Raw genomic sequence first — 27572 nt, forward strand, 5'->3', positions numbered from 1 at the left:
GAAGGGATGAGGAGCGAGGAGAAAGTTGATATCAGCAAAGGACTGAGGCAAGGGTGCCCTTTATCCCCACTGCTATTTATGATGCACATATATGTATATATGAGGGTGGAAAGGGCGTTAGGTGAAAGTAATATCGCGTTTAATCTCTCGTACAAACAGGTGGGCACCATAGTTGAGCAGCAGCTTCCAGGTTTGTTTCATGCGGACGACATTGTGTTGCTAGCTAACAAGCAAAGTGATTTGCAACGTCTGGCTGATATCTGTGGACAAGAAGTTGAGAATTTAGGTCTGAAATCTACGTTAAAAAATCAGGTGTCATGGTATTCGATAAAAACAGTCAACAGACAGTGTCGGTTCAGGGCCAGGAAATACAACAGGTAAAGGAATATAAATACCTTGGTATATGGATAAACGAAGGCAATAGATATATGGAAACACAGAAAAAAAACAGCAAAGGGGAAAAGAAATGCGGCCTTAATAAAACAAAGAGCGCTATGGGGATATATTAGGTACGAGGTGCTCTGGGGTGTGTGGAGACGTATAATGGTTCCAGGACTTAAATGCGGTTGTTTGCTTGAAATCAGGGGTACAATCAGGACTCGATGGCAACCAAAAGTCAGTGGGACGCCTCGCATTGGGCGCTCACGGGAAGACTACAAATGACGCTGTGCTAGGTGAGATGGGCTGGACAAGTTTTGAAGTGAGGGCAGCTCGCAGTAAAATTGAGTATGAAAAACAGCTGAGGAATATGGAAGAAAGTAAATGGGCTGGGAGAGTGTTCTGGTATCTGTACAGGAAAAACATTGATTCACAGTGGAGGAAAAGAACTAGGAAGCTTACCAGCAAGTATGTGGCCTGTAGGGTGAGCGACAAAGAACGTAAAGCGGAAAGTTGGGGAGGCTAAGACAGTCTCATGGGTGGCGACAATGGAAAAGAAACCTGCTATGAGTAAGTACCTAAGAGGAAATAACGAAATCAGGAAAGAAGCAATTTATGACTCAATGGCAAGCTCTTTACTTTTTGAAGGGAGAGGATTCCCTAGAACACGATTGCTTAGAAAGCGAGATACAACAATGAGAAAGAAGCATGTGCTTGCCGCGGTAAAGCTGGGGAAACGATGGAGCATGTTTTATGAGAATGTGAAGACATCTGCCCAGCGGTCGGTTTAGGCGCCTCTGGCCTCCTTGAAGCCCTTGAGTTCAGCGAGGGCAGGGGAAAGGTAAACATGTCCGCACTAAAGATTGGTAACCGACGATTGGAAGATTGGTGGAAGAAATGTAGCAAAACGACAAGCAACGGAGGCGAACAAAAATAAAGTTCTCAATAGGGGTTCAAAAAGTTTTGTGATGATAATTCTTTGTGTTTTTTTTAAAATAGGTAAGATATGATGCAATATAATAACAAGAGCTTGATGGTGCAACCCACCGTCCCGGGGCGGCTTGGGGGAACATCTAATAACGAAAATAATAACGAACCTAAGAACGCGTTCTTAAATGTTCGTAGGACAACACCTATTCCGTACAAGAACGCGTTATTAAATTTTTTTATTATTTTTGTTATTAAATGTTCGTGCAAGCCGCTCCGGTTCCAAAGGGAACGCTCATAGCATGCATGCATGCAGGCATTCATCCATCCATCCATATGTCCATCTGTCCGTCCGTCCGTCCATCCGTCCGTCCATCCGTCCATCCATCCATCCGTCCATCCATCCATCCATCCATCCATCCATCCATCCATCCGTCCGTCCATCCATCCAACCATCCATTCATCCGCCCGCCCGCCCGCCCGCCCGCCCGTCAAGCCAGCCAAGCCAAGCGAAGCCAGCCAGCCAGCTAGCCAGCCAGTCAGGCAGCCAGCCAGCCGTGGTAGCGGCGGCACCGGGCATGGAAGCGAAAGCCAAAGAAAAAGGAACCAGAAAGTTGGTCTTTGCGCATAACGTTTGCCGCAAGCGTTAACCGGTAAAGATTACGGTTGAATAAGCTGCAGTAGCCGGGAAGCGGCAACAGTGGGGCAGGTTTATATATAGCGCAGAGAGTCGCGGCGCTGCCAGTCGTTGCGCTGATCGGTGCCAAGCCTCAATATACCGCGAAATGAAAACACGTATAGAGTTGCGCCCAAATTTCCCATTAGGAAGTACCGTAATCGTCGGTGAATTTTGTAATCGCTTAAGGCATGTTTTCCGTGAGGACGCGCCCTGAAAAATCCCCACCAACTCGAGGTTACCAGCTTTGCTGTAAAAAAAAAAAAAAAAAATCTACAGTCGTATACCTGCTGACATTCCACATCTTCAGGTTTAAACAGAATTTAATCGGCTGGTTAGCGCAAAACTGCGCAGACGCACTGCTCAGCACCGAATACTGGAGCGACCCACTGATGGGCCCCAAATCGGCCATGCGCATTCTCCGCACGAGGCCTCCCCTTCGTGAGCGCCCGTCTAGACGGCGACGGGGCGGGAGACCGACTGCGAAGCGCAAGCAAAGCAGCTCACTTCGAGGTGAAAACAACCGCCGCCTTCCGTGGAAGCGGTAACGATCGCGAATGCCAATCTCATGACCGTGTCAAGCTGACCGTCGCGGAGAGCAAGGAACGAGTGTCGTCGACTTTCATGGAAGCAGCCTGAACCCCTGTTTCCAGATTGCCTCGTCCTTGCTTCAAAAGTCGGACATCACAGTTGGAGTTCAGTAAGGCGGTGCAGGCATGGGCGGAGTTCTGTGAGCAGTACGACCCCTATGATTGGCTGCAAGAAGGTCATCGAATCTCCATATGTAGGAATCTAAGGAGAAGAACTGCTTAAAAAGGTCCTCTCGTGTGGTGACATGTGTTTGTTCAGACATGTAGCGAGCTCAGGCGTTTAAGGTGCTCCGACATCAAATGTGCTCCCATATCTGGAGCCAGTTGTGTAAATATGTAAAAAATAAACCCGTTTCTCGGTTGCTTCAGACCTACCGACCTCATCTCCTCACCAACAAGCAACTTTCGGTGATAGAGACGGACGGCTGCGTAGGACTGCGTAGCCAGTGAAGTGCAACGCCCCGGTATAACGCAAGCCATGCTTTGCCAGACGAAGGGATTGATTTACGAACTTTCGATGAATTCTGAGTTGCATTCGAGCGCAACTAGAGAGAATCAGCTTTTGTGTAGCGTAAAATGCCAACAGCACCAACGCAGGACAAGAACCTTGCAGGAGGCTGAGGAGTAGACGGGGGGAAACAAAGAACAAAGAAGAAAAAGTGCAGTCACAGGCTTAAGCGTTCATACGGACAAAGTATTCGCAATCGTGCCGCGTTTGTTGTCGTGAAGCACGCATACCGTCGTCTCACCCGACGGTCGTTCGGTGCACTCGCAGATTGTACGACAGTTTGGAGGAAATAAAAGCTAACACGGCCGCTGGTGCAGCTGCCTACACCCCTCCTCCCATTTGAGGTGCGTTTACGAAATCCTAAACGGGCACATTTCCGCCGTTCCGCCCTTATACTATGAGCTCGCGATGTGCGTCGGGGCGAGATAAGCAGTTCAGCGAGGTGGTATTCTCACAGGCACGAGCTTAAATAAAGGGACGCGAAAGAAGGGAGAGATAAAAGGGGTTGAATGGTGCCTTGCTTCTTTTTTTAATTTTATCTGCCATGGCATTCCAGCAATTGCTGGAGCAGTGATATGAGGGTTGTAACCCAAGCGAAATAAACGTCGAGATTGTTGAAGCCAGTGACTTGGGACGCTGTAGCTTGAATCTTCCGTGATGAAATAAGCGCAAAAGGCAGAAAGCATTCAAACAAACGATATCTTAGTGAAAGTAAATGCTGTTAGAATTTGTTGCGGCTATTTCGTGACCTACATGACACCCATTTAACGACATTCATGTCATGACCTATCACTTATGTTTATCGTACACTCTTGCCGTACTATGCCAATTTTGGTACCTACCAAATTAACGAAATCCCCATGAGAGGACCAAGACGTAGGCGTCGAGAGAGATGCTGTCAAAGTGGGAAATATTTGCCGAGAAACGCTTCACACTTTAAAATACGGCGCCGTGTTTATTACTTATACGATTCCATACATATCTTTCGCGTAGTCTGATGGCTGTACAAGCTGAAATGTGCTATGTAGGTAAAAAAGATGTATGTTAAAGAAGGGAAGAAGAAAAATGAATTCTTCATCTTTATTGAACCTTACACACACACACACACACACACACACACACACACACACACACACACACACACACACACACACACACACACACACACACACACACACACACACACACGCACGCACGCACGCACGCACGCACGCACGCACACACACACACACACACACACACACACACACACACACACACACACACACACACACACACACGCACACACATACCCGCCGTGGTTGCTCAGTGGCTATGGTGCTGGGCTGCTGAGCACGAGGTCGCGGGATCGAATCCCGGCCACGGCGGCCGCATTTCGATGGAGGCGAAATGCGAAAACGCTCGTGTGCTTAGATTTAGGTGCACGTTAAAGAACCCCAGGTGGTCAAAATTTCCGGAGTCCTCCACTACGGCGTGCCTCATAATCAGAAAGTGGTTTTGGCACGTAAAACCCCAAATATTATTATTACACACACACACACACACACACACACACACACACACACTACAGGAGTCAGCACATTGCTTCCCTCAACCTGAAGAAAAAAAAACTGCAGCTTTTGGAGCTTATGTCGCGTGCATTTTCTTTTCTCTAATGCTGTGCCCTTGGTGCTGACAGGTCATGAAGATCACGCGCGTATCAGCCAGACACAGGGTTCCCGATAGTTAAGCGCTAGATTCACGACGATTGTTATTTGGCGAGAAGATAAGCCCCAAGTGCATGGCGTAAAAAAAAAAAAAACCCTAGATTGCACGCCTGTTGAAACGCTCGCGCGACCGCTCCTACAGCCAGACACGTTTAGGATGTATGTGCTGAGCGGGAAGGATGTCCCGCGAATGTGCGAATTGGGGGTCCAAATAAAGTGCGCGGTTTTTCTTTCTGCTTGTCGCATCTCTGCACAGAGTGGCAGGAATGCGCTCGGGTAGAGAGCATTCGCACGCACACATACGTCTTGTTTTATACTGCTCTTGAACATTCGTGCGTATGAAGGTTTCCATATGAAGGCTAGGACTGCACTTGCGTCATCTGACAGAGGCCGCCGACCTAAGGGGCCCTAAAGAGAAAAATATAGGTCAAGCTGTATCAGTAAACTACTCTCCTACAATGCCAAAGAAGACACTCCTACAGTGAGAACAGTTTCGATAAGTCAGATAAACACGCAAAAACAAAAGACGGGGCGGAGGCTCCGCCATTATCAAATTGTTTCTCTACATCGTCGTGACGTCAGGGATGTCAACTGATACAACGATTTGGAGACCGAATACAACGGTATTTCGAACCCGATGACTTATTTTGATTTCATTCAGTTTCATTGCGCCATGAATTTTGACCGCTTATTCTCGCGCCTAGTTATTATTATTATTTTTTTTTACTGGTAAGGATTGACCGTATTCTAAAGCAGCCAGAGGCCTAGATTTGCACATTCCTAGAACCTTCACTGCGCCCCAGCGAACCAAAAGAGATCTCTGATGTTACATTGTCGTACGCCAGCGCTGAAATTTTGGTGCGGGATATTTAAAACAAAAGCTGTTTGTGGTTCACTTCTTGTTCCAGTAATGAACCTCCTATCGCGAAACAGCGAAAATTACGTTTTGAAAGATAAGTTTGTCTGAACTGGCACGTTTACTTTGAGTGTCCCTGTGAGGCAGTTTGCGTCTGACGAAACGTTGGCAGATAGATTGATCGCGTCGCTGCCCTTGTTTCACGCTATGCCGTGACCCCTGCGGCTACCCCTTATCGGCTACACCTGACTAAGCATCTAGAGTCCCAAAAAGCCGAGATGCTGAGTAACGAGGGTGCGCTTTATCTCTCCACGCCTGCCCTATCATCCACATCGAAGGCCACCTTCGTTGCGCAAGGTAGAAACACGACTAGAAGATACCATTGGTCATTACTGAGAGTGATTTTTGGGAGTGTCCCAGCAGTAGTTGATTGGCCGTGCACAAGAGAACGGAAACTGCATAGCGATAAAAAAATAAAAACAAAAATGAAACGTGTGATTGCGATAGCTTGGCTTCATTATCTTGCAGTAGCGGCCGCTTATGCTCGCAATAAAGCTTTGTCGGGTATGCACGGCCTTTTGTTGCGCAGCCAGAGGAGCCTGAAACGACGGCTATAAATTGTCCTGAGTTGTTTTTTTCTTCTTTTTGCTTTAGGTACGTTATATTTAAGACATGATGGGCGCCTCGAAGCATTGCCGGCTGCTCTTTTTCACAGGGTATGTATACACACGAAACATGAAATCACAAGGCGACACTGAACGAACGAACGTTGAAAAGAATGAAAAAAAAAGTCAGACTCGAAGTCGAGTGACGTAAATGCACTTGGAGATAGCGCAAGACAAATGACACGGGAAGCACACCGGCACATAAATCCAGCTCACAGCAGAGATCAGATAAAACAAACTGGAACACAAGTCAGACAGAAAGCACGAAGTCATGTTGCACCGAAAGGCGCACGAATTCGAGCGCAGAAAATAACGCAAGACAAGGCGAAACGAAACAGAGACCGTTCCCATTGGATGAGGCAAATTGCGATAAATCATTTCCGCCTATATTGCTCTGTTCCAGCAACCTCTGGAGGGCCACTAGGGCTCGCTTGTGTCAGATTTACGCGCTTCTCGCAGTGCCCGCAAATGCCGCAGCCTACACACGCAAATGCAAGCTTTCTTGAGCCCAGTTGGCTTTCGCAGAGAGCCAAGAGAGAGCGTTCTGCTCAGTACATCGCTATCTGGCTGACGGCAGGGCACCTACTTCGAATATGCGTTATCGATTGATGAGTTTCTTTTTTCTTTTTTTACATGGTAAAGCCGAGCAGCGCAAGCAATATCTATGGGCGCCGTAGTGGAGTGCTCTGTACTGCCTTAACAAGCATGGGTACTTGCAGGGTACTCATATTCACGCGAACACTTTCACATTCTGCCCGCGGAGGTATGTGATCCCTGCAGCCGCGAATCGAATCTCCGAGCTTGGAAAAAGAAATGTTGTTCTGAAACGTGTCATTATCATCTGGCAGACATCTCGCTCACAGATTACACGATGCGATTCGCAATCAGCGATTCAGACGGAAGACTCTGACGACGCGAAGGCGAGGACTTAGGCTTTTCTCAAGAGACCGGCCGGCCGACTGCGGGCCATATTTTTTTCTTTTTTTGAGAAAGACGGTTTCGTACGGCAAAATTCGGGAAATAACGAATCAAAGTTTGTGTTACACACACACACACACACACACACACACACACACACACACACACACACACACACACACACACACACACACACACACACACACACACACACACACACACACACACACACACACACACACACGCACGCACGCACGCACGCACGCACGCACGCACGCACGCACGCACACACGCACGCACACACACACACACACACACACACACACACACACACACACACACACACACACACACACACACACACACACACACACACACACACACACACACACACACACACTGCTGCTGTACGTCCACCAGGCAATTTATTCCGGTTGAAAAATAGGCAAGTTAGTGATGGCCCGTATTGCCACAGATTTTACAGCAAGTGTGATCAAACAGGCTGTAGAACGTGCTTCACTGCCAGCTGAAACAGGGCTGAAAGTTCGGCAGGTTGGTTTAAGTTCATTGTGCAAAAACCCGCTAAAATGGATACGGAGGGGCAGAAGAAGCCCACGGACGAACGATGACGCGCAACTGACACTTTAGTGAACTCGCATGACTTATATACATACGTTATAAAAACCCTGATAAGAAAAAGAAAGAAAAACAGCACCCCTACAATTAACCGCTATCAACACACGCGCAGACCAAAGACGTATCGCAAAGTTTATTAAACGAATTATAGCAGCGTACATGCCTCACAACGTCACTGCCTGCGATCTGCAATTGGGCATACACGGAGAATTTCCACTACGGAGAATCGCTTACTCCACAACTATTCTGTCAGCGACTTCCCTTTACCAATTAAATATGTTACAGGCTAGGAGTATGTGCCTATGAGTCCCACGTGCTACATCTAATCACCTCGCTGTAGCAGAAACACGGGAGACACATTTGGCAGTAATTCGCAGCCTGGAAACGGGCGTTAACTCTTGAGACACTTAAAAAAAAATAGTTTGGGGAATTTGTCGCGGAGATTATATGGAGTAAAAAAAATGGACGAAAGGGGCATCGAATAAACTCACGGTGTCCTGTGTGATACAGTTAGCGAAACAATAAGTTTGCGCGCTTGTATTTCGTTATTCAACGGGCGTAGTCCTCTAGAACATTCCTACTCGGCATTCTGCCCACCCACTTCTCTCACTGATAGTAGATCGTCCCGATGCACAGATACACACCGTGCTCCTAAAGTATCAATCACGACTTTCACGATAGGTTCTTAGACAATCAGATCTCTGCTACTCAGATCCAATGCATTTTGGAGGTTATGATAAGTCACAAGCATCAATCGAATGTCTTCGTGTGAAAAGCGGCGGTTCGAGATTCGCGGCAAAAGAAATGGCACTACATCAGCTTATATTTCGCGAGTGTGAGGTCTGTGTTTGCGTTTACGTGAGCGATTCTGCCAGCGAGAGCGCGCGAGAATAGCTTATGCGATACCAGCTTTACAAGAAAAGTACGCTTGTCGTCGAGGACGTACGCCATCGTAAGCGAGAACAGAATCAGTGCCGATTCTCCGAGCCATTGATTGCACAAAAATATACAAGGCGCCAGAAAAGTATGTGATTTTTACGGACTCCTTGTTGGATTTCGCATCTCTACAAGGCAGTGATGAAAACCAACCACTCGCAAACACATCGCCGACGATATGCTGGCACGTGGTACCATATGACAATGCCTGCCTACCCACCACCCTCCCTCCCAGAACCCCCTTTCGTATCTCCGCCAATTCAGAAGTCCCGCGCGCTGGCACGGTGTTTTCAATGAAGCCCTAATTGCGAAGTTTCGGCTGGGCTGGCGGGGTAATATTACGCTCACTGTAGAAAGAGTTACATCTTTAAGGGTGTTATCTTGTCGCACTAGTAATGCACTTACCGGTGGGGCCTCACAAAAATTCATATCGACTGACAACGGAACATTAACTATAGACTTGCATTGGCGAAAGACGTAGTTTACAACTATGCAATCATTCTGGCAGCCTTGGGCGCACGAAAATATCCGGCAAGAGAATTTCACAGGGAACAATATAACGCTCCATTCGGATATTTCTGTGCGCCCAAGGCTGTCAGAATGATTGCATAGTTGTCAACTACGTCCTTCGCCAACGCAAGCCTAGTTAGAGTTCCGTTGTCAGCCTCTATAAATTTTGGTAAGGCCTCACCGGTAAGTGTATTACAAGTACGACAAGAAAATATGTAAACATTCTTACAGTGTAGGGTTAACCCCCGCTCCCCCCCCCTCCGCCCCCCAAGGAAAAGAAGAAAAACGAAAACCCTAACGTGGTATATTGCAGTGGGGGCTGGAACATGTTGGAATAATAGGAAACGAATGAGCGAACTGACCGACGAAACCGGCCACATCAATATCCTGCAATTCACTTCATTTCGATATCAGCAATGGAAACGCGATTCATAAATTGATAACTCAAAAGGAGGAATTGTGTATGTCCAACCTGGTTTTCAAAAAACACGGAATCATTCCTTTGTGAAATGCGCTCTCATCGTAAGTACCACATAGATCTAGACTTTTCGAGAATAACCTAAACAGTAATTAATCGCCTGCGACTTGGTACAGCGTACACCATACAATATACCTGTACGGTTTAATACGTGTGCCGTCCTCGCCTTACTCTTGTTCGAACAACGAATGAGGTCGTCCGCCATCTATAGTAGTTGACTGCCGAACACACAGCCCTCCTTGACGACAGCTAGAACGAGAACTGTACGAAATAGATCTCCATCTAGCTGCTTTACTCGTAAATTTGGTCGGCCCGGCCCTATGCCATCGAAAACAGGATAACCAAAAAGCATTGAACGCTCTTGAACATACTCTCAAGACACATGCGTACCAAACGCATACTATAGGTGCCGCACTGGACATCATTATGTAATCGCAACTCACCTTCAAAATTAGTATTCGTGTGTGCTTGTTATCTAGTATGTCTGCCGTACTCTTCCTTCCGCGGCTTGTGTAGTGAAGCACGCCTTCAACTGTATACCGTCTCTGCGCGTGCAATACGCAATTTGTGCATTTTCCTCAGATGTGTGTTCATCTGGAACCTTATGGCAGCCTCTCTTATAATCAATAAACGCCTATGTATCGCGGGTCAGTAGAATTCGTAGCGAATATTGTACTCGCCTTTCGTCCCTGCATGTTCCACTGTGTCTACGACTGCATCCGCATACCTCGACTGCTCTCTTTAGCTAGCTCTGCGCCAGATTTTGCGAGTCTAAGACGTTCGTGCTTTCTACAATACTTTTTTATCATTACTATTAGATGTTATATGAAAACGAGTATCCATCGCCCTTATAAGACCGCTTAACTTCTTTATTTTAAGTTCATCTCGATAAAAAAAAAGAAGGAACCAACCTATTACCACGAGATTAATTGTTTATATTTTTCTAGCTCTCAATTATTTATACACGCAGCGAAAAACATTCCAGCTTATGCAGTGCATTCACAGGCATCCGCCGAAGTCAACCGGCAACACAAAAGTCGTCGGCGAATATTCTGCCCGCGCGAATGCGGGACCGGCCTGGGCCAGTCTCCAGGAGTTACTCGGATCTCGCCGTTCAACATGTCTGAAAGCGCGGACGAGACAAAAAAAAAAAAAAAAAAGAAGAGAAAACCGCGCACGTGTCCGTCGTCCTTGCGGCCACCGAGCCGCGCAACCGCTCGACGGCGCGTGCAGCAAATGCTCGTCTCGCAGCTGCTCTTTTCCAAAGAAAAAAAAGAAGAGAGAGAGAGAGAGAGACGAGTCAGATAAGCATAACGTGCGAAAACAACCCTGTGTTCACAGCCTTGCTACCTCGATGAGGTATGACGCAAGAGAGACACAAGAAAGGTTGGGGTCGTTTGTGGAGATGCCAATGGTTAAAAAAAAAACCTAAGGAAAGAAGGAAATTAAAAAAAAAAAACACTGAACAGGGGGGAAAAACTCGAAAAAAGAAACATGAAATTTTGAGAGTGAAAAAACCGTGTTTTTTTCTTTCTTTCGGAGGCCTGAACAATTGACAGAGGTTTCCAGCCCTTGAAAGTAACAACGTAAATTTCAAACAAAATCTTTTGTGCAGAAAAGGGACCAAAATGTTAAACCGACTCCGTGCAGATAGACTGCATGGTTTGATTAACATGTTTTCTTTATTTAACTGTTTGCATTTCAAAACATTTACACTGTGCGTGTAGAATATGTATGCTTTGATGAAGCATTCAGTGCGGCATAACCCGCCGTGGTTGCTCAGTGGCTATGGTGTTGGGCTGCTGAGCACGAGGTCGCGGGATCGAATCCCGGCCACGGCGGCCGCATTTCGATGGGGGCGAAATGCGAAAACACCCGTGTGCTTAGATTTAGGTGCACGTTAAAGAACCCCAGGTGGTCAAAATTTCCGGAGTCCTCCACTACGGCGTGCCTCATAATCAGAAAGTGGTTTTGGCACGTAAAACCCCAAATATTATTATTATTATTCAGTGCGGCATGCGGGTTTAATCTCGTACGTCTAGTCAATGGAATAAGATAAAATTAAAAATAGTATTGCTGCGAAGCTTATTCACATCGCTATAGAGATGACAGGAGGGAAGATGCCCATAAAACGGCCCCGCCCATCGTACCATTGCTGCTATGCATAGTGCAACCATGCGACGGAACAAATTTGGGTTTTCAGTGCAGGACGGCGCGTCACGTGAACACACGTCTCGGACCGCTGGCGCGGATGGAAATGCCTAAATGTTTCTCGCACCCAGATTCTGTTGGTGGAATACCGCAGACTAGGCTTACAATGCTTTCTATGTCTGAAAACAATCGCTGTCATTCCGCCGTCGAAAGAGCATTTCTTGAGGAAACAACCACTCGGTCGTTTTCCACTTCGGACAAAACAACCACCGCGGCTCCAACCTTCGTATTATTGTTCGTTTTTTTTTTCGCAACATCCACGGTTGACACTCCTCTCGCATAATTCTGCCGTTGTGGTATTCGCGGAGTGTGGGATGCAGACAGTAGACGCATCCTTCCTGCTCCCCCAGTCCGCGGTGTGGATATCCTTTCCAGCCGGACTGGCTGCAAAATTACTGCCTGCGGAACAGTCGCCCGGCAGAGCCATCCAACGTGTCGACGCGTTTTGAGCCGTGTCCTCGCATGCTGCACACGTGGGTAGGGTATAAATATTGCGTTAACCTATGCGAGAACTCGGCGGGTTCGCAGTTAGGAGTACAGATAACACAACTATGATAGGTGACACCGAGGCGTGCTACAACATAGTATATGTAATTCAGTGGCGAGGCATGCATGCCAGCGCCATGGCTGTTTGTTGACATTACGTGACTCGTGCATTCTGTCGTCAAACTGAGTGGAGAAAGAACGCGCGCCTGTTTAAAGAAGCTTATCGGACGCGTTCCGAACAGCTCATGTCATTGGTGAGGTATGTCAGAGTGAGCACGAAGGAAATAGGCGCGACCCTCCTCGACCCGCTTCGTTTCATTCTGTATTTTAAAGCAGTACCGACATAATATTTTCGAATTTTCAATTATTTGTCTTAAACGAAGGTCCTTCACCTCTAACTCGCAGAAAAAAAGATACTGGCAAGCATCCAGAGTGCCTTAAATAACTAACTTTAATAGCTTTTCTTTTGCAGCCTGTTTCGGCTTCGTTTTCCAGGAGGTGACTGCGTCGCGACATTGTGACGCAGAATGTGATCACGTGGAAGCAGGACAGCGCAATGTATTGGCACTAGCCCGGGCTAGCTCGGTCACCGGCTATGCTGCTATAGTTTTGAGGAACGACGTAGCATGTTTTTTGTGTGTACCTTTAATGCGATGGACTCATACTTGGTGCTACCAAAAAGTTTCTGCAACTGGCTCGTTGTACTATTAATGATCCATTGAGTTGTGCACCATTTGAAAACTCTAACCGTTTTGCCGTTGTCTTACTTTATACAATGCCCCGCATTTTTCTTTTAAAATTAAATACAAAATGATCTTGTGCATACATTTGGTCTGTTCTTGCTCACTATTTGTGGTATGATTGCATTTTATGGTCCGGATTGTTCCATGTATACACTTGACACTACTACTTGCCAATTTTTTTCAAGAGAAAACGGCAAGCTAGCCTGGGATGGCTGGGATTGAACCCATGACCTCGAGCACAGCACTGCAACGTCCAACCGTGGCAAGTAAAGCGGAAAGTTGACACCAATTTCGATGTTGATCAGCGCAAACAAGGGCTCCTCAGAAGGAAACCTTCGACGTCAAAGGTAACTTCGACTTCTCACAATCAATCAATCAATCAATCAATCAATCAATCAATCAATCAATCAATCAATCAATCAATCAATCAATCAGTCAACCAATCGATCAATCAATCGGTCGGTCGGTCGGTCGGTCGGTCTTTTGCATTTAACAACGGATGAGGAAAAGCCGCATAGAGACGGCTTGAAAAACCCTCAACCCCTTGACTACATACGACAGCGAGGAAGGGAACAAGAAATACACACCCAATGAAATAAAAATAAGTGAAAATAAAGGCGCGGCATGTCACCGCACACAACATAAACACCGCAGACAGATGTACTTAATCCATGCTTAAACCAATAAGATATACTGTGTGCACTTATCCATGAGTACCGAGCAATAGCAACAGCGACTGGTTACATGTTTGACATATGCTTCAATACTTGAACGTAAACAATTGACAAGATATCAACAAACAACTTAATAAATAAACCAAACCGAATACCTGCACCTCTCCGGGGCAGCCGCTTCTAGAGTCTTTGGACTGATCGTTAAGAAAACAGGATAGGCTTTGTTGTTTCTGCTGAGGAGCCAAAGTTTTTCTTTATGTCTTTTTTTTTAGTAAGGGCGAGGAGAGTCAGTTACAAATAATTAGCTAAAAACCATAAGCTTATTCTAGTGCTTAGCTTTATCGCGTGTGAGCAAGCATAACTTTGTGTACGTTATTACTTTTTAATTATATTTATTCCAAATACCCTCAAACGCAAATGCATTGTACAGGATAGTGGGGTACAAAGGAGCGGTATGTTAAACAAAGTTAGACGAAAGAAATGGTAATGCAAAAAACTGTTAAGGCAGAATACAACATGAAATAACGATAAAACAAAGAAAAAAAACCCGTAATACAAACAAAATGACTTGCTACGGGGCACAGTTACAATGAAAAAAAATTGACTAACCATCCCGGCCCTGCGAAAGCGGATGTCCAGCAGAGCTGTTAAAAACCGCCACTACGATTGCTGAGCATTCAATGATTTATTGCTTTAGCGCAACGGTAATTTAGAGTGCTAGTAGTAATGGAAGGAATGGTCAATTTGACAGCACGCCACCACTGGTCGTACTACCGTTTCTTTTCCCCTTTGCCGCTCCTCTTATTCACGCTGCTCCTCGGGAGTCCTAACTATGCGTTGCCTACACATAGCGGTGCTGTAACAACAATGAAATCGGTTTCTAGGCTTGTTCACGTCACTCCCCACGCCGCAAGCTGCCGTCGCCGCGGCAGCTTGCGCAGCAGTAATCTTTACCGCGAAACGTATGCGCGGAGCGCTACTTGCTTCGCATTGTTATACCAGGAGCGCCTTCTCATCATTTGTGTGCTTCGCATGCTTGTTTTGTACTTGTTCTTTATTGAAACGGATGCCTTTCTGTAACATGCGTGATTCCAAAGAATGTGCGCCCTTTCCGCTTCACTTTGCTGAGTGCTTCAAGCTTGCTTCACCTCCACCACCGGTCGGCCCGGTATTGCACAACCCCCGGGATCGGCACACATTTTTGCCCACGGACATCGACACGAAAAATGCCGACCAATAAGAGGCTAAGAACTTCCCTGTAAAAATGCATATAAATACTGTCTGAAGAAAGCATGATCCGTGGCTGGAAACAAGGTTGGCGGGAAGGTGGTTCTAGTCCCGTGAGGGGCTCGGTACGAAATAGTGCAGAAATGTGTTTGTGCGAGACGATGTGCAACCAACTTTACTAATGTGGTCAATCCGCGATGAAAGGTACGCATGCGCAGGGATGAGCTCAGCGTGTAGATGATGATGATGGTAAACTTTGGGAAATAAGTATTCGCGAAAAACTTTCCTGCGTGACGATAAATAAGGCAATGATAAGCGCTTTCATTGCTGTTATGCTGGATGCACGGAAATAACTGGCTAGTATGAAACGAGTGGCATTGTTCCGAATCAGTTCAAGTGCATTAATAAGGTTATCAGGATCTCGAACAGTAGCGGCGTATGCTAATTTGGGGTGCACGAGGGTTTATTAAAAAAGCAATTTTAGTTCTGTTGGAGACTTACTCAAACTTCGACGTAAGCACCCAAGCATTCGATTTGGTTTATTAATTATTTCGGTGCCGGGACTTTTCCATGTTAGGTCGGACGTTATATTGATTCCGATATATTGATAGCACAAAACATCTTCTAAGCGTAGATTTTAAACTTAGGTTCGCTTGTGCGAAAAATATGCATTAGTTTGTCGCATTTGTCGCACCAACCCAATCTAAGTCTGATTGCAATATATGTTCATCATGGTCCCTGAAAATTTCTCTCAATATAACACAATCATGGGCGTAAAGATGAATGTTGGAAAAACACGACTTGGTAAATCACCAGTGTAGATTAAAAAATGCAATGGGCCTAAAACTGAACCCTGAGGCATGCCAGATGCAACATATGTTGGTGAAGAATGCTTGCGTTTCCTTTCTTTAAAAATCTGCGCTCGCTACTTTATTGTTGAGAATGCTATATGCCACGCTGATATTGATATGCCGTTCGAGACCTGAAAGTACTGAGCGCGCTGCTTTAAATAAAAAAGAAAGAAGGATGTATGCAAAGCTGTATACTAAGATCCCTACGTGTCGCGACAGAGATCGAACAATTTCTCCTTTAACCGTAATCGTGCACTATACTTTCCTCACTAACCCACAGCACACCATCTTCGACATCGATATATACGGATATAGTGCTCGACAACACCGATCAATCACCACGCGAAAGTTTCGAAATCGCTATAATCTCAAAAGTCTCAAAATTATGCACGGAGAGTGAACTCGGCGGAATTTAGCGCTGAATACGACATTCCGCGTCGCACAGGCTGCCGCTGGAGTTTACGATAGCAGCCAAGAGAATACCTCCTCCAGGCGCAGTGGTTTGACTGCGTGAATGAAGGGCGACGGCAGAACTCCCGGCAGGCCTTCTGGCTCACTTCCGATCTTGCTCTTTGATCCTCTTCATGTCGTTGCCAGCGTCTTAGATCGAACTCCACTTCGAGGAGAGGAATTTGAGCTCTCACTGACTGTCAGCGCCACCTCTTTAACTCCAGCTGCTATCGCCCTCAATATGTCCGGTCGCCTGCATTTGTTGTGAGAGCATCGCCTGCTGAATGCCGCACATGCGCAGAAGACTTCCTGTGAAGTTCGAAAGCACCACAAACAGATAGTGAGAGTGCACACTTTCATTAACTGCGCACCAAGATAGCTACGTTGTGTTTCAAATGAACGTTGCATGATTGAAATTATACTCTGCCAGCTCTCGAGATAACGAGGTTTTCATAGTCGTTGTTCGCGTTAAAATCTGGGCCGATCAACCACGTCAGCCGGTGCAGCGGATACTTCTCAGCGGATGTAGCTGCTCCGGCAAGATAGAATGAAGCTGTGAAGTAGTTATAACCTTCCATGTGTTGCTTTTTTCTAGAAACACAGCTCAATCTCACCGTATTAAACAAGCGAATGAATAAATTAATTAATGAACGAACTTTATGAGAAGGATGGCTCAGTGCCAAAGCAGGTGAGAGGGTCAGTGGTGGGAATCATAAATAAAGAAAACAAAGTAAATGGAAAGAGAAAAAAAGAAAAAACGCCACAACCATCAATTGACTGCTCTCCGTACAGACATTCACTTATAAAACGAGCAATGATATGCCGTTTATCGAGGCACGTCGTAGGAACAAACAACAATGAATTGAATCTGGATAGCTGTCTAGTAGTCATTCAGCCTCAGCGGCATAGCGTCGAAAGTTTTAGCTGGCATGCTGGTGCACTGCTTTTCTGACTTGTACTCGGAGGCACCAGTCATGTTGAACAAGCTTCAGTGAGTATAAACCATTTGGAGGTGTTATGACCGAACCTTTTATACATGTTCCTTGCGGTCGCGTAAAAGCACAGGCACCAATGTACGCTCCATTGTTTATTCTATAGCCACATGCACAGCCACTAAGATGTGAAAAGAAAGGAAAAGTGAATACGTCACAGCCTGAAAGAAGGCGAGGTCCAGGAACACATTTATTTTCCTTTCTCTGCGATAGCTTGCGTTGAGACATAAAGACGCGAAATAAAATTAAAGATAACCTTGATGTCGTATTTATCGCACCATACCCAGGAAACAGCGATAATGGGGTTCTTGCGCTCAGGCGTGACCGTCACGTGGCTTGTTTGGATGGAGACGTGCAATGTTAGAGAGGGTACAGTTGAAAGGGAAGTGGAAATGGTCTCCTGACCGCATCGTAATTGCATAGCGCGCGGACGGCGCCTGAGTATCGACCGGCGATATGAGAAAGACACAGAAAGGGGAGGAAATTCTCAGGGACACAATAGAGACTGGTGGAGTTGGCAGCCGTGCTCACTGAAGCTGCCCGAAAAGCGTTACCCTCACCCAATCTCAAGGCTGTTCTTATCGAGAGTGTCAACTGTCTTGTTGTCAAGCTGTTGTGCGAGCGACGCGTCAAATCGTGGCTTGTGAACTAGCGCAGGTTGCGCCGGTGTGCAGCTTGTTGGCCGAGGAAAAACACTAGCAGGAGATGGAGATCAACTTCCCGGACTGGCACAAGACTGCAGGGTGCTCTCAAGCCCTGTTTAAGGCTCTGGCTTACCTGACGATGCTACCAACGCTACAGTCGGATCCGATTACAGCGGTCCTCGGATAAAGCGAATCATCCTCTATATTGAACACGCGAGACGTACTGACCAAACATCTGCCTGATAACGAACTCGTGTTGCTCTTATCGACGGATGTGGCACACCCGTGCAGTGCCGGCATTGAGGGAGTTGAATTGGAGCAGGTCGACAACAACCTAGCGCATCGACAACTGCATTGTCTCAATGACGTTGAGAAACAATTCAAGGCACAGACAAAAATTACTTCCTACTGCAAGTAATTCTGATTTCAAGATCCCTCCCTAGATTTTCTCCGTTGGAGATAGAGGACTCGTACTTAACGAATGCATCGCAGAAGTCCGTTTAAGTTATAGCCGAGTTTGGGCATATCGAATTTCCTGATTTGTCGAACTGTTTACCGCGCATAGGCCAGTTCGCTGCAACCGCGTCCTATTGTATTTCTAAAAATGAATTGTCATAAAGCTGTTTTTACGGATTGATGACAACGCAACTGTAATGTCTGCCACAATGTCTTCAGTGCGTATCAGAGGCGACTAAAGAAGTAATTATGAACAAAATCAAAACAGTGTAAAGTGCTTCCGCACCTTTGTGTCTACATGCATATATCATGCATCTCTGTTACCTCCATACCATTCATTGGCAGCGAGACTCTTGCGGCCAGATTGGGCACTTTAGGTACTTCATTCAGTTAGAGAATTCCTCTGCCGTCGTTATCTGTGAAGTGCTATCCTCAATGAACCAATGACAATAACTAGCTCACTTGGTGTGTATAGGATGGTATGCTGAAAAAACTTTACCCCCCAACCGTGGAAAGAAGCTAAAACTTCAACGCTGCTTTTGCTTTCTTAAGCAATGCAGAGTGGCCTGACATAAATATAGGGCAATGATAACTCAGCTGGGTTTCGCCTGCCAGCACTCAAAGAAAGTAAATTAAGTTCTGCGTTTTCACGTGCCAAAAGCACGATTTCATCATGAGGCACGTCGTAGCGGTGGGGGGAGGCAAGGGGGGGGGGCGACGACGACCCTGGATTAATTCTGGCCACTTTGGGTTCTTTAACGTGCTGCAAGTGCACGGGAAATAGACGTTTTCGCATTTCGCACCCATCGAAATGCGGCCGCCGCGGCCGGGATTTTTTCCCGCAACCTCTTGCTTAGCAGCGTAACACCACAGCCACGAAGCCACCGGGGCGGGTAACCCCTAGCCAGTAATTCTCACTGGAAAGCTGCCCCCGGTGAAATCGTTTACCATTTACTGGTCGGCAGCTGGGCCTAAATGCTTCCAATCATCTGATACACAATGCTGACTACTTCGATAAGCCGTGCATATCACTCCGCGCTGTCGTGCATACAGTCCCACGTATGCGTCAGACGAAACTGAAAGAGTCATGACCAGCACTCTTGGCACCGCATTGTGCGCCATCCTACCATGTTGCATTTCTCGTTGTGCGCATCATGCGTGTTTATCGAAACGCAGCGACCACACCGCTGGCTTGATAGCAGAAGCGTGTCGTGATATGAAGTGCGCAGGCACTCACGTGAGCGAAGCAGTAAACAGGGCATTTTAAAACAAGCATCCTTTTTTATTGTAGGCCGATGCTGGCCGGTCTCCGGCATTATCTGGAGCACATATGGGACACGAATTCAGCCACTTTCGAATGGTCACCCCATCTGTGTAGCAGCAAACTAATGAACGGCTAAATCACTGGATGCCTCGTCTGCGAGGGCACAATGACTGGGACCCAGCCAAGCAGCGCACAATTTACACCTAGGGCCGTTGTCATGTTGTTTAAGTTACAAAGATTGAATACCAAAGAACGTAACCATTTGCCCTTTATTGGTTGGTTAATTTAGGTGGAATAAAAGGTACTTGTGCCGGCGGCTTTTTCAAAAGCTATAACTTGTTGAATTAGTAATGGACGATAACTTCAGAAGAACTTAACTGCTTTCTTCTTGCAACCTATCGCGCTTATTATTTATATATCGGATCAATTGAGTAAAAATAAAATGCCACAAAGAAACTAAACTTCCCAACGGTTCTGCGGTTTTATAATGTGCACTGAAAACACCAGCAGGGGGAAGTTCAAATTAGCAACTTGAGAAAGCAAAAAAAGAAAAAAAGAAACACGAAGAAGAAAAAATCCGGCAGATTCCACGCCCTGTGTAGAGATGTACAATTTCATGGAATCTTGAGGAGCGTGAAAAAAAGCTTTTTTTTTTCATGCTTTTTGCAGAAAATTATAAAAAAATTATGAAAAGGAACTATTGCGCACAGAGCTATGAAAAACCCGACGCATTTATTTCTCCAACGGTGAAAAGAATATGATCGTTAAATTATTGCATCCCAAAAGGCGCAGCAGTGTTTCCGGGTTCGTAATCTAAGCACGACTTCACGTCAAAGCATCGATTTCACATCAAAGAATCAAGACCAACATTCTGTGTATCAATATGTATCTGTATCAATGTGTGTCTGATTCCTTCCCGATTGACGCGTCAACGCTTCGCTGTGCAGTGGACGAAGCCTTCCGGACATTGAGGTGCGAGTGCAAGTACACAAGTTTTTGAACGCCATCCCATGGGAGCCTGTGGCAAAGCTTGGTGCGCACGTTTTCAAAATCGGACCAGTTTCTTTCACATGCCGCAGAAGGGGGAATTTGCAGCACGCGACAGGCGTTGGGGCTCAAGGGTTGGTTGAAGTAAAGTCCTTGCCTCTACTTTGATCGATCCAGGTGCTTAGCAGACGCCCAAACTCCTTCTTTTGACCAGACTTTTAGATACGTCGAAAAGAGTCGCATAGCAACAGAATAATTCTGCGTCGAAGCTCTGGTTTTTCCTGCTTTTTCTTTCAGTTTTATGCTGGTTGAAAAAACAACAACTAAAAAACAAACTATTTTACCCTCGAAATTTTCAATGTTTTTTTCAACCACTTACATCTCTAGCCCTGTGGGAATCGATGTTATGCGAAGCAGTGTGCGGGGAGCCCACCAGTTTAACGAAACGACCATGAGAGCACCAAGACGTAGGTGGATGTATAATGACCTACTTGACACGCATGTCATGGCATTTATGTCATGGCCTATCATTTATGTTCGTCATACACTCTTGCCATGCTATGCCAATTTTGGTACATGCCACAAACGACCATGAGAGCACCAAGACGTAGGCGGATAGATAGATAGATAGATAGATAGATAGATAGATAGATAGATAGATAGATAGATAGATAGATAGATAGATAGATAGATAGATAGATAGATAGATAGATAGATAGATAGATAGATAGATAGATAGATAGATAGATAGATAGATAGATAGATAGATACTGTCAAAGTGGCAAATAGTCGCCAAAAATGCTTTGCATTTAAACCGCAAGACGGGCACAAGTACACATGCGCTGGTGTTTGCCCCCTCTTGGTGTGCGTGCCTCAGCTATTATGTCAATTCTAAGTTAGACAAGAGTCGCACGAGTCGCATGAGCCCCACCCCTCGGACACGCGCGCACGCGCACGAGATAGAAGAAAGCCAACTATGCAAAGAAAATAAAACAAAGAAACAATACAATACGCAGTTTTCTGCTATAAGGCGGGTGTCAAAAATTATGCAGATCAAACCCACACGTTGCAATATGCGATGCGAAGATTTCGTGAAGTGGTCAGATAAATGCCACGCAAATGATTATGTTCTGCACGGCGTTTTCTACTTTAGCGATTACCTGCCTGCCAGTGAAGACGGCTCGACGCAGAGACCCACACCACGTGCCCGCGCATCACACTGTCTCAGGGATTGGCCCCCTTTGCTGTGACAGTGTATCCGGGGTCGGCGCGCTGGCTAGAGCGGCCCGATCCTTACTCGACGAAAGACCGACCAAGCCAATGCGCCAAACTAACTCCAATCTTTAGTAAAGTATACGGATCGAAAGGTTTGCCTTGTTAAAATAATTGTGCTCTTAATGACGCACATTTGTTGCAACGATGATATTTATGTATGAGTCGTTTTATCACTGAGTAATTCTGTAGAAAGTAAAGCCTGCAGCCAGGACATTGTAGTGGTAGCAAATATGGCAGTAATGTTCCGAACGTCTGTTATTCGGCACAGCAGCAGCACCGAGCCACGCTCAGATAAGTCCGAAGACGGTTCTCAAAGATAGCTTCGTTAAAAAAGAAAAGAAGAAAGAAACGCGTTACATTTCGTCACCGCTGCTTCTGGAGCCCTCTCTTTCGCATCGTTACCGCGGCAGCTGGTATAAACGGGCAGAGTCTGTATAGTTGTATTTTCATTATTGACGCCTATGACGTTGTAAATTAGTTAAGGGAGAACAGCTTTTTCCGTGCATATAGATTCGTGCACTCGTAAGTGCATGAGCGGCGACGCCATCGCGCGCCAAAAGGACGGCCTTCGAAATTATCACAGCGGAACGCCGCGAACTCGGATGCCATAGAAAATACGTATTATCCCCAATCGGAACTGTGCTGCAGCGTTAAAACACAAATCTCCCAGAACGCCTAGTGAAAACACAATCCTTGAATGTGACTTCCTGACCTGTTGCTACCACGAGCAAACAATGATGGCCAATGCAGAATCGTTGTTACATTTATTTTGGCCGTCGTTTTGATGCTGTGCCTCAGTGATTTCCATTACTCCGCGGGAGTTGATTCCAGGAAAGGGGACGCATGGGTTGCGACGCAGATACCACGTATTGGACGTGGTTAGCAAATCAATCAGTAATCAATCAATCAATCAATCAATCAATCAATCAATCAATCAATCAACCAATCAATCGTTATTTTCTGTGCCCTTGAAGAATGGGAGGGCTACATACGGGCGCACAGAAAAACTAAATAAAAACTAAATGAAAAGGTAATACAACTACGGCTCAGAGGTACAGGATAAAAAGTAGAACTCAAAGCACAAAATTATCAAGATAAACATGCACATAAGGGGCAAAAATCAAGTAAGAACACAACAATACATACATTGTACATTACACACATATACAGAAGGGCAGAGAAAGTGCAAACCTCGGAACGGAAAGAAGACAACACGTTTCGAAAGATATCGTGAAATGGAGAAAAGGACATTTGTAAAGACTTTGCATTTTGTGGAGAGGCAAGTGTCGGTTTAAAGGGCCCGGAAGGTGCAAGAGGGAATGTTCCCCTTGTTGTCTTCTGCAGAACCCGTAGTTGAGTGCTGTTTCCATAAGGAAAGGACGCTCATCCAGGCGACTCGATCGTTCTTTACCTCAAAACACATATATGAAGTAGTAGTGCGGAAAACCAAGGAGAGCGTGTTCAGAGTTTCCCTGTCAATGGCATCAAGTGCATACTTGCAAAACATGTACACCGCAGAAAAAATCTACTTGCACGCATCACTTACAACCCAAAGCGATGACTTAGGGAATCGCCATGTTACGACCGACACCGTAAAAGAACGAAAAATAGAACTGCAAATTCTGTCAATTGTTGGATAGAATTTCCTCCCATATTTCCCAACAAACGGACACATTTCACTCACAGACTTTTACTCAAAAGAATTGTCTTGTACTCATTTTTTTTTTTCGCGATCAGTTACATGCAGCATATTTCATAACAAATCAAAGCTTTACCTGTAACAGGCATTCTTGAAGAACGTCTGTATTATGAAACTTATTATTTTCTCTTCATTTATCCTTAGCCGTCACATTGCGCATAATGATACGATTGTTTTAATGCTTTCAATAATTATTGTGATTTCGCAAGTCTCTTGCGGGGAATGGATAGGTTCAGAAAAAAGAAATATTAGGTTAAAAATTGGAATCCATGATGATGCTGGTAATATCATTGGCCCCGAGCGCACATGGGGCCATTTAGCTTCTTCCAGGATTTGCAATGTAACATTAAACTAAAAAACAATATTCAAATATCGCCTTATCTTCCATTTCCTTTTCTTTCCCGTTAACTCACTGCGCCGCGTGAACTTACGATAAATATATGGCAGAGTACGGTACGGTCCAGTTATACGTCCTTCTGTGCCTCCTCGTTCTTATTTTTTACTAATCCATTAAACTTGTCGACAGAAGAGACGCGCACTGGACCATATGGCTTGATCGACAAATATATGTCGTGCCCGATATCCCCCAATAGCTAAGAAGGAACACTGCAGCATGCGTCTGCTTAGCTATAATTTGTTATAGCGCTTCTTCGCACTGTAACTTGTACTTAATATGACTCCATCAGTTATCTCTCACAATACAGCGAGTAACGAAAATGCACTACTTCGCCAAATAGCAATGCAGTTCTCTCTTTGCCTATGCCGAAGAACACAGCCAAATTTGGTCGTCTCCAGTCTGGGAATCGATGTTACCGGCATTTAAACATTCCTCGCAAGGAATAAGGCAACGGCGTCTTTCGAAGAAGCTAAGAAGGTCTGGGAGGAATGCCTATTATGCCAGGTGGGCTAATGTCGTGCGGCTGCGCTCTGCTGCGTCCGGAACGCGGCGTGCTTACGAACCGCGATCACGTATATATGTCCTAATGCGGCAAAACGAGTCGGTCGCTCCATCTCTCGAGCGGTTTTTCACTTGACGAAGCGCCACTCTTTTCTCCTCCCCGATAAGGTGTCCCCCTTTTCCCGGTGATGCGCGGGAAGGCATTTCCCCCGGAAGCTCATTTGTGGAAGTCACGTCACACTCACCTGACCCAGAGAGACGCGTAAACCGGGCTGTCGCGTCCAGCAGCCCGTGTCGCCGGAGCTGGAACTCCAGCGCCGACGAGCTGCGGCGCGCGCACGACGCCGCGGCGGCTTCGGCCGACGCGGACAGGCGTCGCACCAGCTTCATCAACGAGCACTCAAGCGCTACGCGCTCTTCCGCTCGAAGGCGACGGCGGCCAGAAGCCAGGAGGCTGCAGCCGAAGCACAACACGATAGTCGCACAACGGAGAGTCGCACAACTCACTGGGCGCACCAAACGATTCTCTCTCCCTTTCTCCGGCGCCAGAGCCGTAGGTCCACCACAGCGCGCGTATCCTTTGCCTGTCCCGAGCACCAACAGCGAGCCCGAGCATCTAACCTGCGAAACGGCCGCGTCACGCAACGGATTCCCGCGCGCGTCCGCGGGAACAGGGCCACAAATCCCGGAGTGCCCCCATAACCTTGACCCGATGAGCAGCGGCGACGACAGACTGGGTCGTCTGGAAAACAACTCGGCCGCCGCTCTTGTTTTGCAGGGGTGGCGCGAGCCGCGCGCAGATCGCGAATTTCGGAGCGCCGGATCGACGCAGCCAGCCCCGGGCCCGAGCGCCCCGGAGAGGAGGGAAGATGATGAGGAGAAGAAACGTGGAGGAAAAAAAAAAGAAATAAACGGAGGAGGAAGGGCGAGGAAACCCCCTCGTCACGGAGGCATACGCGCAACCGCCCAGTCAGAAATAGACTCCCCCCAGAGGGCGCCTACGGTTGCTCGGCTCTAAGGTGCCTGCTCGGCTCGACGTAACGATTCCTGAATAGAAACGCCCCCGCAATTGACGTCGTCAGCAACTCGAGGTGGTGCTTAAAGGTCTCCGCGCATGCGCGTGCCGTGGCGCGGCAAGGTTCAAGCTAGAGCAGTTGAAGCCGCGGTTCTCGTTCCCCACTTTCTTACGCGTTCGGAGCTCGTTGTTTACAGAAATGGCAAATCGCACTGGTTCGCACTAGCTCGTGTATGACGTCATAACCTGGTGTTTTGGAACATATTTACTGATACAAGGGGTGCTCCTCCAAGATTCCAGAATCTACCAGGCCTCTCGATTAATGTTGCGCTGCAAGTGTACTTTGCTTCTCTGACAATTTACGGTAGCAGTCGCATAGAACGTGCTGTAAGCCCTAGGAAAGCGCCAATGGCGTAACGAGTTCGGGGGGCGGGGGGGGGGGGGAGGGGGGGGCTGGCGGGAGCACGCATTTTAGTGAGAGAAAAATGGAGAGGGCAGGCGAGTGTTGTTGCACGTCGTTTTAGGCCAGGTACCCCGGATACAGAAATTTCGAGAGCGGGGGGTGGGCAGTGCCAAGTGGGCGCCACCCTGGCTACGCGCGCTTCAACGAAACTTTAATTTCATATAGACCCCGTTGAGTATGATGTGCGGAATACGTGCTTGATTTTACCTATTTATTTCTTTACTTATTTTTTGTTAAAGAATACCTTACAGACCTCAAAGTGAGACGTTCAGTAAGGGATGCAGGAAATATAACATATACAGAAAACACACAGAATATGTGACATACATAAAACCGTAGCAGTTTACTTACCACAACTGTAACTACAACTGAGAAGAAAAACAACGAATTAGTTCACGAATTACTAATAAAAAAGATAATATAATAATACGGAATTAATCATAGACTCCTTTGATCAACCACTAGCCGTCAGTCCCCAAAAGCTGCAGAACACCTGATCAAGGTGGTGGTCAGACCTGTAATGCAGCAGAGGGTGCTAAGAATCTCTGGACCCGGACAGGCCGTCAATAGAAACTGTGCCTGGCAATGTTTAAGACACGAACTCTCTCGAGTGAAGCTAGCTTAGCAGGACTCCTTGAGGAACTATCAGGCACTGTTTGGGATATCATTGGCCTTAGTGAGGTTAGAAGAATGGGTGAGGCTATACAGTGCTGACAAATGGCCACGTCCTCTGCTATATATGGGATTTACAGATAAGAAGCAGTAAGAAGTAGGATTAATAGTCCATAAGCACATAGCGGGCCACATTGACGAATTCTACAGTATCAATGAGAGGGTAGCAGCAGTCGTAATAAAACTTAATAAGAGGTAAAGATTAAAGGTAGTACATGCCTACGCCTCAACCTTCAGTAAGGATGATGATGAAATAGATTACATTTATGAAGACGTTGAATTAGCGATGAGAAAAGTGCAAAGTCAGTGTACCGTACGAATGGGCGAATTCAAGGCAAAAGTGGGGAGAAAGCAGGCTGGTGTACAAGCAATTAGCAAGTACGGGTTGAATTCTAGGAACGCTAGAGGAGAGATGCTGGTAGAAATCGCGGAAAGGAATAAGCAGCGAATATGAACACCTTCTTCACGAAGCGCAAGAACAAAAATTGGACCTGGAAAAGTGCTAATGGTGAAACGAGAGATGAAATTGATTTCATACTTTCTGCCGATCCCAGCAAAGTGCAGGATGTAGAAGTGTTACGTAGCGTAAAGTGCACTGACATTAGGATAGCGATGTCTAGAATTTACCTAAAATTGAAGAGAGAAAGCCTAGAATTGGTCAAGAAGAAACCGGCAAACCTAGACGCAGTAAGGGCAAAAGCAGACCAATTCATCCTGGTACACGCAAACAAATATGCAGCCTTAGAACTGAGAGATGAAGATGACATGGAGGTAATGAATG

General features: G+C 46.3%; 1 protein-coding gene across 1 annotated transcript in view; it reads right to left on the reverse strand.

The window, feature by feature from the left end:
- Positions 1 to 25369, reverse strand: part of LOC142584966 (prestin-like) — a 247453-nt gene extending 222084 nt beyond the window's left edge. The window contains exon 1 of the mRNA XM_075695351.1: positions 24887 to 25369. Coding sequence (XP_075551466.1) covers positions 24887 to 25031 — 145 coding nt within the window. The 5' untranslated portion in view covers positions 25032 to 25369. The remainder of the gene's footprint in view (positions 1 to 24886) is intronic.
- Positions 25370 to 27572: the final 2203 nt, after the last annotated feature.

The sequence above is a fragment of the Dermacentor variabilis genome, chromosome 6 (genome assembly GCF_050947875.1).
Source record: "Dermacentor variabilis isolate Ectoservices chromosome 6, ASM5094787v1, whole genome shotgun sequence".
Classification (NCBI taxonomy): domain Eukaryota; kingdom Metazoa; phylum Arthropoda; class Arachnida; order Ixodida; family Ixodidae; genus Dermacentor; species Dermacentor variabilis.